The sequence below is a fragment of the Aethalodelphis obliquidens genome, unplaced genomic scaffold, assembly GCF_003676395.1.
Source record: "Aethalodelphis obliquidens isolate GAN/ISIS:26980383/991018 unplaced genomic scaffold, ASM367639v1 scaffold25, whole genome shotgun sequence".
NCBI lineage: Eukaryota > Metazoa > Chordata > Mammalia > Artiodactyla > Delphinidae > Aethalodelphis > Aethalodelphis obliquidens.
The window spans coordinates 22,282,442-22,296,916 of record NW_020837969.1 but is presented as its reverse complement, the minus strand read 5'-3'; the positions used below and the strand labels follow the sequence as shown (position 1 = coordinate 22,296,916).

The 14,475-nt window shown below is 39.0% G+C and overlaps 1 protein-coding gene across 3 annotated transcripts in view; it reads right to left on the bottom strand.

The window, feature by feature from the left end:
- The window catches only part of TNKS (tankyrase), a 174,580-nt gene extending 160,598 nt beyond the window's left edge, over positions 1–13,982 (bottom strand). For 2 of the 3 annotated variants that reach the window (XR_003436266.1, XM_027122751.1), the window contains exon 1: positions 13,287–13,974. Coding sequence is in view for 2 of the 3 variants with exons in the window: in XM_027122751.1 (XP_026978552.1) it covers positions 13,287–13,959 (673 nt within the window). In the remaining variant the exon portion in view is untranslated. Of the gene's footprint in view, positions 1–13,286 lie in introns of all 3 variants that reach the window. The other variant, XM_027122750.1, reaches the window with a different exon arrangement.
- Positions 13,983–14,475: the final 493 nt, after the last annotated feature.

Here is a 14,475-nt window from a genome sequence, read left to right as displayed (position 1 = left end):
GCAGTCCAATATACACAGAACTGTAGGTACCTAATAATAGATTTCTGCTTACCTTATAAGAAATGTTCTATGACAAAGAAACATGCATTTTCTACTTAACATTAGTCATAATTGCTTCCTCTTCTAACTCTATTAGCCTTTAAATAAAGAACTATTTTACACTTCATTAGATCAGAAGTCATGGTTAAGACTTATAAGAGTATATTCCCTGTTATTTCTAAAATAACAGTTTAGAAAACAAACTACAAAATGACTTCTATAAAGCAATGACGTTGCATATATTTTTCAGTTGTCAAAGGTGGACTCTGACCAATTAATTTTTCCATTTTATAGAACCTGATTTAGAAAGGAAAACATTTATACTCAGATAAAAGAAGTATTTCATTAGCAAACACAGTTAAAAATGTGTGTTTTTTCCAAAAACATTGGGAAATCACCAGAAGCAAAAGGGTATGAGACAAATCCCAGATTCCAGCTTAAAAAAACAAAACAAACAAAAAAACACTGTAAGAAATCATTCCTCCTTGGGAAGAAAAAAAAAAAATGGTTGGGTGCCATTGTGGGAAGAAACATCAGCTTAATTGCAGAAGATCAGTTATCCTGGACAGAAGACAGGCCAGAGGAAAGTGATCTGTGTCCTTTTCACTCCTCAACATTATCACATTGTCCCCTGTGCTGTGGAATATGAAAGCAGTATCTACAGCACACCTCTAGCCAAAAGAGAAGGGGTAACATCAAGGTAAAATACTGGAACTTGGCTGAGGTGGGAAGCAAAGTACAGGTGGACTCCCAATTAGGCAATTACACCACGGTGATAGCACTCACCTCGTGTAATTGCTCAGTGAAATCCTCAACAACTACGATGTAACCACCATCCAGAGCCTCTCTACCCTGAGGCATGTCCCTATTTGCCTCAGACCACGTGGAGAACCAAAACCTAGAACACAGGTTTTTCACCAGTCCTAAACCGGACCCCCATCAAAACTCATCCTCCCAAACAAATGCAATATTGGCCCAAATAGTTCTTAGTGCCAAGGGAATATAAGCTCACAGCAGAAAATAATAAGATGTCTGAGGAGTGCAAGTACCATGAAAGAGCAAATAAAAGCAGAATTAACAGACCAAAAAAAAAACATTTAAAATTGGCATATTAAATGTTGCTAGAGAAAAACTGGAGAATACTGAAAACATGAGAACAAAAATCTACCAAGTAAAACCAACTGGAAATATTATCATGAAAAATATAACAGGAGAAATAAAGAATACAATAAATTGACTGAATAATAATAGAAACAAAGGAGAAATTCCTGAGGAAAAACTGGTAGAAGAACTTCGCCAAAAAATTCTGAAAGGGATAAACAGAAGCAGAGAATGAGAAGAAACAGGTAAGACAGAGGATTGGAAGAGAGGAAAGATATATGTAGAAATAATGACAGGATGTCTCATAATTAAAGGAAAATGTAAAATTTCAGATTAATAAGGGTTCATGAAGTACCAAAGAGAATGAACACAAAAATGCAAATTCCTAGACTACTCCAGACCAACTGAATGAGAAACTTGGGAGTGTGGCCTAGCAACCTGTTTTAACAAAGCCCTCCTGGTGACTCTGATGCAAAGTTTGGGAACCATAGCTCTAGTGCTTCTGGAAGTTTATAATCCTCTGAAAATTACATGTAAAATTTGCTATTTAAGTATATCTTTCTGGGGAAAATGTCCATACCTAGTATCAGATTCTCAAAAGAATGTTAACAAAATTAATATCTATTTGTATTAGCTCCGCAGTTTTCAAAGTGTGGTCCATGGTCCCCTGGTGATCCCTGAGACACTTTCTGGGGGTCTGAGAAGTCAAAACCATTTACAAAATAATATTAAGATGATTTTAGCTTTCTTACTGTCAAGACAGTTATAGTGCAAGATCTTATAACATCATGTGTTGGACATTTGGAAAATGTACTCATGGTGCTCATGATGGTGCAAAAGCAATGGTAGGTGAAACTGCTGGCATCTTGGCATGAACCAAAACAGTGGCAGCAAACTATACAGTCATTGTATTCTGTAGAGTTGACATATATGGACATATATTAGTCATTGAATTTTTCACCACCAGGCCCTCACAGTTTAAAAAAAAAAAAACGCCACCAGTTTCACTTAAGAATGTCCTTCATGAAAATGTAAATATTAATTTTATTAAATTCCAACCCCTGAGTATGTATCTTTTTTAATATTCTTGTGGCAAAATAAGAAATACACATTAAGCACTTCTGCTACACACCAAAGTATGGTTGTCTTGAGGAACAACCGTAGGAGACCGTTTGAGCTCTGTCTGACCTGTGTATTTGGTAAACATTTTCTCAAGAATGAACAAAGTGAGCCTGTCACCTCAAGGAAAACAACAAACAGTATTTGCTCCCAATGACAAAATGTGAGCTTTCAAGCAAAAAATGAGAATTTTTTAAAACTTGTATCTGCCACCATGAGCTTAAAAGTTTCTCGATACTTAAATGTGTATAGCTATAAAATCCATTTATATAAGACAGACCAATGGATTTCATTTCATACATAACAGAGTATGAAAAATTTATTGATATGGCTTCAGATTCCACATTGCAACTAACCTTTAAGAAACTACTACTTGTCAAGTCTGGGTGTAGTATCAAACAAAAAAATCTAAGATTATCTGAAAATGCTATTAAAATATTCCTTCCTTTCCAACTACATATCTGTTTAAAACAGGATTTTCTAAATATACTTCAATATACATAATAAAGCACAACAAATGGCATGCAGAAGCAGATGAGAATTTGCCCGTCTTCTATTAAGTCAGACATTGACTAGCAAAGTGTAAAGTAATGCCTCTCTTCTCATTAATCTGTTTTAGGAAATAGTTACTTTTTATTGAAAGTGTGATTTACTCTAACATAGAACAGAATTTTTTATTTTCTCAGTTTTAATTCCTAATATAAATCTCCATCAATATAATATATATAAACAAAAACTCTTTCAATTATTTTTATGAGTGTAAAAGAGTCCTGAGATCAAAAGTTTGAGAACTACTGCATTTTGACTATAAATTTTTGCAAGGGCAGGAACTGATGCCATTCCATCATTTTGCTCCTTATAGCACTTACATTTATTGAGTTGTCATTGAACCACTATAAAACCTTAGGATTCATGCCAGATTCCTGAAAAAAGACCAAAGGGGGGAAACACACTATGAAATTGTCTCAGCGACTGTTAATTAAACAAGCTGCATGAAGTTCTTTTGAATTTCCATAAACACCTCATGAATACTTAGTTTCATACTGCCAAAGAAGGACGACAGTGACTCTCAAAAATGTGAATTAACAAAAGAGATGAAAGGGTATCCTCAACGTAGCACTGCTAAATATGCTATTTTCCATATTTCATGTTGGTAATATTAAGAAATGAGTTCTCTCTAAGGACAATAGAGAGACCATAATGCACACTATGATAGACATCCATCCCCATTTTTAAAATTTTAATTGTGGAAAAATACCTTTAACATAAAATTTACCATCTTAACCATTTTAAACTATCAGTTCAGGGGCATTAAACTTTCAAATTGTTGTGACTCCCATATGCTTTATTTACTGTTCAAAATGGTTTTTTTCTTGACTGCTTCCATGAATCAAAGCATACAGCAGCTTATCTTTGAGATTTTTTAACAAATTTAAGTAGTTTTTTAAAGAAAGGAATTGCTAAGATATCCTTCTTCCATTAAACTACGAGGTTCTTCGAAGATTACTTCCAATCACACTTTTTATGTTTAATTAGCAACTGATCAAAAGATCAGAGTCCAATATTCTATTAATCACAAATGTTCCAACAGCCTACTTACTAAAAGCATGGTCTCGATCAAATCCTAGTCATGTTTTAAGAGAGCATCTATATGCAGTTTTGCTTTATTTTAAATGTCTAGGAAAAAAGCTAGGGGAAAAGATGCCAAAATGACTATTATTAGCTGCACTGGGGTAGTGAGATGATTAACTACTTTCTACTGAACTTTCCAAAATGTGTACAATTACTTATATTTTCAGAAAACAAATCTGAGAAGGCAATAACAAACTGTCAAATAATAAAATACTCAAAAGAGTTGATTTCTTACTGCTACCAACTTTCTATTTGAGTAGGATTACCCAAACAATTTTAGGACACTCAGATAGGGGTTTAAATCTGGCTCCATCACTTAACAACTATGTGACCTTAGACAAGACACCTGAGTCTCGGTTTCTTCATCTGTAAAACAGAGTTAAAACCTATCTCGTGTGATTGCTGTAAGGATTAAATAACACAGGGAAAGTGCAAAATTCACTTGAAAGCTTTTTTGTTGTTATTTTTATTAGCTTTTACTATTATTTAGCAACAATATCAATACTAAATTTATTCGTTTATATGCCAACAGAGCAGTAAAAGCACTTTGATGACAAAGAACTAGACTAATATATAAGAATTACCATTTATACATTTAAGAAAGATAGAATATCAGAAATCAGAAGTGTTAACTTACAAAGTTCATCTGCTCAAATATTTATAGAGCACATACCATGAACATTTCACTAAACTAAACACTGAACTTCTCCTTTTACCTCAAATTTATCTGCTTTCATAAAATTCCAACAAGGTAACAGCTACACTTTCCTAATGTTAAATTGTGTGGACGTTTTTTGGGGGGGGAAGGGCAACCAAGTTTTTGATAGCTTGCTAAAAGTTTTTTAATTAGTCCAAAAGGTTTTTTTGTTTCTTTCTTTCCAAAAGAGAACATTTTCCTGCAAAGACAAAAGCATAGCTTGTCATCTCTTCTCAAGATACTAGAAAAAAATAGCTAAAATGTAGCTATCAACTGTAATCCCATGTCACTTCTTTCCTAAAAACCCATTTTCTGTCGTCAACATGAGAACAACCTGAGTTTTGGAAATGGAGAACTGTATATCTTATTTATTAACAAGATGGATGAGAACATCAAAATGGTTTCTATGGTTGGCCGATATACCAGAATGAAGGCATCTGATCTTTATGGCTCATAATATACATACATATATCCTAGTTTTTCCAAAGCATTACAGCTGGGCATCAGGAGGTTTAGGTTATTTTTAAACCATACCTGATGATACAGGGACCTTGGCTTCAAAGATCTGGTCAATCAGTAAATTTAAAACAATTTTTTTTTCAGTTTGTAGTTAATAAAGATTGTCTGCTTCATGTTTTTTTAAATCTACCGCAATGAAAAAAGTTGCAAGTCCACACAAACAAACCAACAAACATCTGCCACCAACCATTAGTTTAGTGTTCTACTGAAAAGGCAAAAGGGAGAGGAACATTTACATCACTTTATTTCCCCTTTTTCTACAATTAAAACAAAAATGACAAATCTTAACTGAATAGGGAGCTGTTACATTCCCAAAAAAGTCTCAAAAAAAAAAGGTTTACGCACACACTACTTTAATTTTAATTTTATACACAGATTCCTGAACCAACAGGCAAAACAAGTTTCCACTTGACAAAGAACCCGGCAATTCACTGCAGGGCAAAGCAATCCTGAATATCTGATGAAGCCTTAAAGGGAAAACCCAGTAGGCACACAAAAGCAAAACACTCATAACTTTCCTCAATCACTCAAAATCAAATGATTTTTAGAAAATGAACCTCAAAGTTATCTTGAGCACCTAGGCTTTAGTATAAATCCCCAAAACACCGACACTACTCAGTTCTTATTATGAATCCACATTGATGATACAGGTATTAGGCCCCCCAAGATCAGAGCTACATCCCACGTTTCTGAGTGTTCCTGTCAGAAGAATAAACATAGACCAAAGTAACTTCAAGTACTCTGACATACAGGAAAAATAAGAATTTAAGAGGCTCTTGTGTCTTCAATCGTATCTCACACATATTTTACAATCAACTACCAGAAATATTTCTTTGTCCATAAAGCAAAAGCAGGCTATTAAATACATTTAAGAATAAGCTACTGGGCTTCCCTGGTGGCGCAGTAGTTGAAAGTCCACCTGCTGATGCAGGGGACATGGGTTCGTGCCCCGGTCCGGGAAGATCCCACATGCCGCGGAGTGGCTGGGCCCCTGAGCCATGGCCGCTGAGCCTGCGCGTCCGCGCTCTGCAATGGGAGAGGCCACAACAGTGAGAGGCCCGCGTACCGCAAAAAAAAAAAGAATAAGCTACCCTAGTGTTTTCAACTGCATTTCATCGCAAGACTCATGATGATGCTGATTCCTTCCTAAAACCTAACACTAAAATAAAATACATTTTCTTAGCATGATTTACATTCCTTGACCACTTTTCTTCTCCTGGGCTCTAGGCTTAAGATACCATTTTTTAAAAACATATTTACGCTCACAACTTGGTCCTTAAAGATATGTCTTCTATTCTCCAGATATATTTCTCTGGTCTTTTAACTGACAAAGAATCACATCTGGTTTGGAAGGAAGGCACACCTAGCCTGCGATCTATTCAGTTCCTTGGGAACAAAAGGGATGCCCCAGGGGAGGAAAAAAAAGGCAGGTGACTAAACTTCTTGCTATTAAAACTTCTATGTAAACAGACTATGAGGAAGACATCTTAACTATAAAACGCCCTTAGCACAATGTCTCTGGTAAAGGCTCTCTAGAAAGTGGCATGTAGGCTATATAAACTAAGATATAAAATGATGTTTCATAATTTAAATGCTACTACTGTAAGAGATGATCCTGCAAACCTTCCTGTGAGACTTCATCTATTCTAGGTCAGACCTGCATGTCCAACATGAGGAGGAAGGACAAGGGGAGTTACCCTCAACATCTCAGACCTCTATTTTTATCCTTGAAATTACTTAGCAATTAATTTCTGTAAAAATGAGCGGTAGAAAAAAAATGAGGTCAAATCCCATGTAAAGTTCTTATAAGAAGAATTTGAGCAGAAAAGCATCCCTATAGACAATATACTAGAAGAAAATGCCCAAAAAAGACAAAATTATGCTCTACTATTTCAATAATAGCTAAAAGACAATGTGAAAATGATGTAAGATATGAAAAAACTAGCATATGTGAATTAGAAATAAGATGACAGAACTCAGAAAATAATTCAAAATAAAAGAAAAGGTTATTCCAGAAGTAAAGACTAAACAAGAAGGAAAACAAAAATGAAAAAAAAAATACCACAGACAATGTCTTATGACAGGGATCAGCGAACTACAACACTTGTGCCAAATATGGCCACTACCTATTTTTATAAATAAAGTTTTATTGGAATATAACAATACCCATTCATTTATGTATTGTCTATGGATATTTTCATGGCACAAAAGCAGAGCTGACCAGTTGACACAGTTTAAAGAGAGACCACAGAGGGCATGAAGCCTAAAATATTTACTGTCTGGCCATATATAGAAAAACTTTCCTAACTCCTGCCTTATGAGAAATGAAAGGTAAAAGGGGAAGACCTAAATAGACATTTCTCCAAAGAAGATATACAGATTGCCAACAAACACATGAAAGAATGCTCAACATCACTAATCATTAGAGAAATGCAAATCAAAACTACAATGAGGTATCACCTCACACCGGTCAGAATGGGTATCATCAAAAAATCTACAAGCAGGGCTTCCCTGGTGGTGCAATGGTTGAGAGTCCACCTGCCGATGCAGGGGACACGGGTTCATGCCCCGGTCCAGGAAGATCCCACATGCTGCAGAGCAGCTAGGCCCGTAAGCCATGGCCGCTGAGCCTGCGCGTCCGGAGCCTGTGCTCCGCAATGGGAGAGGCCACAACAGTGAGAGGCCCACATACCGCAAAAAAAAAAAAAAATCTACAAGCAATAAATGCTGGAGAGGGTGTGGAAAAAAGGGAACCCTCTTGCACTGTTGGTGGGAATGTAAATTGATACAGCCACTATGCAGAACAGTATGGAGGTTCCTTACAAAACTAAAAATAGAACTACCATACAACCCAGCAATCCCACTACTGGGCATATACCCTGAGAAAACCACAATTCAAAAAGAGTCATGTACCACAACGTTCACTGCAGCTCTATTTACAATAGCCAGGACGTGGAAGCAACCTAAGTGTCCATCGACAGATGAATGGATAAAGATGTGGCACATATATACAATGGAATATTACTCAGCCATAAAAAGAAACGAAATTGAGTTATTTGTAGTGAGGTGGATGGACCTAGCATCTGTCATACAGAGTGAAGTAAGTCAGAAAGAGAAAAACAAATATCATATGCTAACACATATATATGGAATCTAAAAAAAAAAAAAAAAAAATGCTTCTGATGAACCTAGGGCCAGGACAGGAATAAAGACACAGACGTAGAGAATGGGCGTGAGGACATAGGGAGGGGGATGGGTAAGCTGGGGCAAAGTGAGAGAGTAGCATTGACCTATATACACTACCAAATGTAAAACGGATAGTTAGAGGGAAGCAGCTGCATAGCACAGGGAGATGAGCTCGGTGCTTTGTGACCACCTAGAGGGGTGGGATAGGCAGGGTGGGATAGGGAGAGTGGGAGGGAGAACACAGAGAGAGGGGATATGGGGATATATGCATACGTACAGCTGATTCACTTTGTTATAAAGCAGAAACTAACACACCATTGTAAGGCAATTATACTCCAATAAAGATATTAAAAATAAAATAGGGGCTTCCCTGGTGGCGCAGTGGTTGAGAACCTGCCTGCCAATGCAGGGAACACGGGTTCGAACCCTGGTCTGGGAAGATCCCACATGCTGCGGAGCAACTGGGCCCGTGAGCCACAACTACTGAGCCAGCGCGTCTGGAGCCTGTGCTCCGCAACAAGAGAGGCCGAGACAGTGAAAGGCCCACGCACCGCGATGAAGAGTGGCCCCCGCTCGCCGCAACTAGAGAAAGCCCTCGCATAGAAACGACGACCCAACACAGCCAAAAATAAATTAATTAATTAAAAAAATAAATAAATAAAATAAAATAGTATAATCAAGGACCTTGCCAGACAATAGAAAGTATAGAAGGATTCCCATTCCAGGACTGAAGCATTCTGACTCATTTTTTTACCCACTGATGGGCAACAGTTTAGAGAACACAGTGTTTGTTTTTTTTTTACTAGAAACTACATTTGTACAGTGAAGTTGGGGGGGAGGGACAAGCATGGACATGCTGAAAAAAATCAGGAGAAAAAGAAGTGAGTCAGGCAACCTCTACATAGTTAAATGTGTGTTGATGTAGAAACCACTCAAATCAAAAGAAAGCATAAAACTGCCCTACATATTTTGCTGGTTTTGATACTTAAGTACCTCATATTACATGTCCTAATTCAAGTCATATGTTAATTAATGTTAACCATTAAAGTTAACCAGGAAGCCTATTTCAAAATTTCTTCAATTTAAAGTAAATACCGTGAAATTTCAGAATTCAATGCTTCGTTAAACCTTTTTTTTTTTTTTTTAAAATAAAGACGTCATCGGAACTTTTCTTTAAAAAGAGACGTCATCAGGGGGGATTCCCTGGTGGCGCAGTGGTTGGGAGTCCGCCTGCCAATGCAAGGGACACGGGTTCGTGCCCCGGTCCGGGAGGATCCCACATGCCGCGGAACGGCTAGGCCCGTGAGCCATGGCCGCTGAGCCTGCGCGTCCGGAGACTGTGCTCTGCAACAGGAGAGGCCACAACAGTGAGAGGCCCGCGTATAACAAAAATATGTCACTACTAGGAACTGAACTCAGGAGATGTACCGTTCTAAATTAATGCTATTTCTAAAGCTTTGACTACTATCCTTTGAACAATAGAAAACCAGGGTCAAGAATCTTAATTGTAGAAGAAAAAGTCTTATATAAACTCGTCAACAATAAAAGACTGGATCATTTTGATATGGCTATCTTAAGAAGGTATTAGAAATAGTACTTTAAGAACCTGTATCAACAGTGGAAACTGAAGACTATGTTTCTAGTTGTGGATAGGGTGATTCCATTATTAATACTGTCTCTAAGCCACATTTTAAACTAATAATTATCACAATCCTCAGTGAGATAGAAAGGATTCTTAATTCTGCTGCTGGAAAGAATTATGGTTAAAAAAAAAGCATAAGGATTTAAATATGAGTATGAGTTCATACCACTTCAGAGGGTCTTAAAAATGGTTTCATTTCACTCTATAGAACTATACTTATATTTAAATGGAAATAAAGGCATTAATTAACATTCTTCCTTCCCATCTTTGCTTGGCTAGCTTGGACTCATCCTTTAAATCCCTGTTTTAAACAATCTCTTTAGAAAGACTTCTTCTTTAAATGATCTAAAATCAGGACAAGAGTCCTTACTGCCTGCTCCAAAAGAGAGTATAGTGTACTCTTCCTGTCACTCTAGGTTATACACTTTGTGGGGTTTTGTTGTTGTTGTTATTTAATTTCCCCCCCCAGAACTGAAGCTCCATAAGGGTAAGGACTACCTGCCACTTGAAAATTGTGTCAGTGTTTAACACCAACCTATGATAAGTAATAAAAGATTCGTGCAACAAAAGAACTACAATTTTTAAACCTTTCCATCCAAGGGACTGTACCAATTTCCTATCTTTAAAACAGCTCTTCCATGACATTCAGTGACTAGGATTCTAACCAACTAATAGTCAACTGAGAATTACTTTTAATTATCCAGGCTACACATGATGGAGAAGACTAGATTTAACAAAGCTTTAATGCTTTAATGCTAGGAACACAAACATGAAAGCATGGTAAATTGACTACAGGGTGTTGTGCATTTAGACCATGGAGAGTCTTACTGGTTTTGTTCTTTTTTCCACACTGAACTAAAAAAAATTATTTTTTTTCTCTAAAAAAGCCAGTTCAAGATTAGGTTCTCATAACTACAACATAATTACAGAGCTGTTTTACTGTTTGTCTTCTAGCTTATCTGGGTACACATAAAACTAAAACAGAATATAAAGTAACTATTGTGGCAAACAGAAGATGTGATTTGGGAGATAAGCACTATTTTATGTGTGACTAATCCTAAATCAGTACATTATTACCCAAATTAATATAACTAGCTATCACCTGTTAGTGATTACTTGTAATGCAATATTGTGAGAAATGACAAGATCTGTGAAACAATGTGTTAAAATAGTCAAATATGGAATAAAGTCTGCAAAAGCAAAAGGTCTTGTTTCATTCATTATAGATCTATCATTTGGCCTAAAGAAAAAGAAATTATTTTTCATCTAAAATAAGCAACACCGTGAGCATGCATCTACTTAAATGGAAGCCTGTTTATGACTCAATTCACTACATTCCTAACAGTAGTGGCTACATTTCAAGAATGGACCCAGCCATCTAATAATGATTTCCTGTAAGTGTTTCTCATATTGTTGATCATGACTCATTAATGGGATCACAAACAGCATTTGTAAGAAAGGAAATGAAATAGGATATAAAATATCAGAGTGCAACACATGTAGCAAGGGATAGAATTGTTTCCTGAAATTTTGACTCAGTTTGTGTGTGGGTGACAATATACTGCTAAGTATGGGCTGCAAAAAATAAAATGCGTGAACACTATTCCTGGAGTATATGCCCCCAATTACTTCTTCCCCCCAAACACTGCAAAAGTAGAAACTCCATCAAAATTACTCACAAAAAAGAAAAGTGACCTTAAACTTGGTATGTTATAATTGTTTAAACTTGATATCACAAACTCTAAAATCAAAGTTTAAATCCAGGTTCCACTACTTCTAGTGAACGTGGGCTTATTTAAGCAGTATGTGCTCCACTTGGGTCACCTATAAAATGAAGATAAAAATGTTTTCCAAGTTGTGGTAAAAATAAATAATGTATTTAGTAAGTTTAACATATGCTTTACCATTAACAGAAAAAACTGAAGGAGAAACTTAGCAGAAGCAATCTTCAGGGTATTACCTCTGATGTTTGTGTGTGTGTGCGTGGTGCTTTTTCATTGTATATATTTCTATACTACATTAATTTTACAATGTACATACAACATATACATTTTTAATGTAGCGTTTCTAATGTATATAACATTACCTTTATTTTTTTTAATTTATAAAATTATTTATTTATTGGCTGAGTTTGGTCTTTGTTGCTGTGCGCGGGCTTTCTCTATTTGCAGAGAGAGGGCGCTACTCTTTGTTGCGGCGCGCGGGCTTCTCACTGCGGTGGCTTCTCTTGTTGAGGAGCACGGGCTCTAGGCGTGCGGGCTCAGTAGTTGTGGCCCGCAGGCTCTAGAGGGCAGTCGCATGGGCTTAGTTGCTCCACAGCTTGTGGAATCTTCCCAGACCAGGGCTCAAACCCGTGTCCCCTGCATTGGCAGGCAGATTCTTAACCACTGTGCCACCAGGGAAGCCCTACCTTTATTTTTAAAAATACCAATGGTAGGTATCTAGGCAGTGAGATTATGGTCCTTTTTGTTTTATATTTCTCTGTATTTTATAAAAATATGTTATGTGTTTTTAAAAGAAAATAGTCAACTACTTGCTCAAAAAAAAAAAAAAAGACAAAAGTGTGTAGTGCTCCAGTGTTTAGGAATTAGCATTCTGGGGGGAGAACTTATGCGCCAGATGCTTCTCACTAAATCCTCACACAACCTCAGTATATCACTTTTGCCCAAGAGAAAACGGAGGCAATTGAGATAAGGTAAATTGTCTGTTACAAAACTAACAAACAGCAGTGTCCATAACTTCAAAGCCTATATTTCTTCCGCCATCACATAATGCATCCAAATAGTCTTCTCCAGTTGTTTCATACAGGCACCTTTCGATCTACCCAACTGGACTGTAAACTCCTTGCAAAAGGGGGGAAAGTTTCACTAACTTCATTTATGTCTCTCATTGGCCCACTAAGACTACGATAGCTACTTCTACACTTGTCGAGTTACATTAAACTTCTTTTGGTCTATACTGTCCTCCTGGGACCTACTCTTGCAAAAACGAAATAAACTAGCAAACAAACGACAAAACTACTCTAAGACTGTTCAGATCTAACTTTATTCCTGCACACTCGTAACTGAAAAAGTTTAAGTATACCCATATCCTGAGTACCAGTAAAGGAGTTTGGGGATGAGTACAAGGATCACTGTGCAAACACTAAAAAGAATGGATTCACACGTTCCCCTACCACGCCCCCCGTCACCCAGGCACCACCTAAAGAAAGGAACCTCAAGTCTTCCCGAGAAGTGTTGAAGAACCATAACCACGCCCCCATTGTTCCATCATAATAACTTGTTTTCTTTCCCGACCCGGACCCCCGTCCCCAACACCAAAACCCTTAATAAGCAATTCAAAGTCTCTGACCTGCAGCGAAGTGCAGGGGAGAAGACTTCCGGCCGGCCATGTCCTTAGCATTCACGTTTGCCGCGTCCACCAGCCTCTTTACCCGGGACACGTCCCCATTGCGACAGGCCTCCAACAGTTCCCGGAGGGCCCCGCTCACTGCTGGGACCCCTGGCCCAGGTCCTGCTGCCCCAGGTCCCAATGTTGCTGTGGTGCTAACTCCGGCCGCCTCGGGGCTCTCCGACAAGCTCGATCCGGGGGAGGATGGAGAGGAAGATGAGGAAGAAGTCGGGGAAGAAGAGGACGACGGTGAATTGTTACTGCCACCGCCGGCTGGGCTGGGAGCGACCCCGACGGCAGATGAGGCAGGAAGAGCCGGGACCACGGGAGCGGCGGCGACGGTACAGACTGTGCTCGTGGTACTGCAACAGCTGGTACTGTCAACCGGGTCCGGGGATCGGGGCCTGTCGGGCGGATCCCGACTGCCATCCCCCTCCGGCAGCGCTAGGCCGTGCCGCGGGGAGGCGAAGGGGGCCAGGCCACCCACCGTAGGGGAGGCTGGGGTGGTCCCCGGGGCCAGGCCGGGGCTGAGTGGGGGGGGAGGTGGCGGCGGCGGCGCCGAAGCCCCTGGGGCGGGCTGGAGCTGTTGTTGATGATGGTGGTGATGATGCTGAGAGCGACGCGACGCCGCCATCTTCGGACTCCCCCAGCACTGTCACTGCGGCAACGGCCCCACCGCCCGCCCTCATTTCCGACTGCTGGACCAATTAGCACCCAGCGCACAGGAAATGATGCTGGGAGCGGTGGGCGGGGTCAGAGAGTGGGCGGGAAGTATTGGGAGCTCCGAGAACCGCCGCGGAAGGGGGCGTCGCCCTGTAGCTGAGGGGCGGGCTTTGTGACTCCTTGGCGGGCTGGCCGGGGAGATTTGAAAGCTGGAGCCAGCCTAGGCTTAAACGGGAAGCTTTTCCTGCCTTTCTCACTTTTCAGCCTGCTTACCTTGCCCTGTTCCGTTCAGTTGCCAGGTCTTCTTCAGTCTTCCTTTTCTTGCTCCAGAGCCTGCTATTGAGGTGGAACTCTGTGCAAGGTATGTGTCGTTTATCAAATATCAAGTGCCCTTGTCTGAAAAATGGACTAGTATCTACCTCACAGAATTGTTAACGGGATTAAATGAGCTAACATATACAGAGTGCTCCGTACGTTAATAAAACAC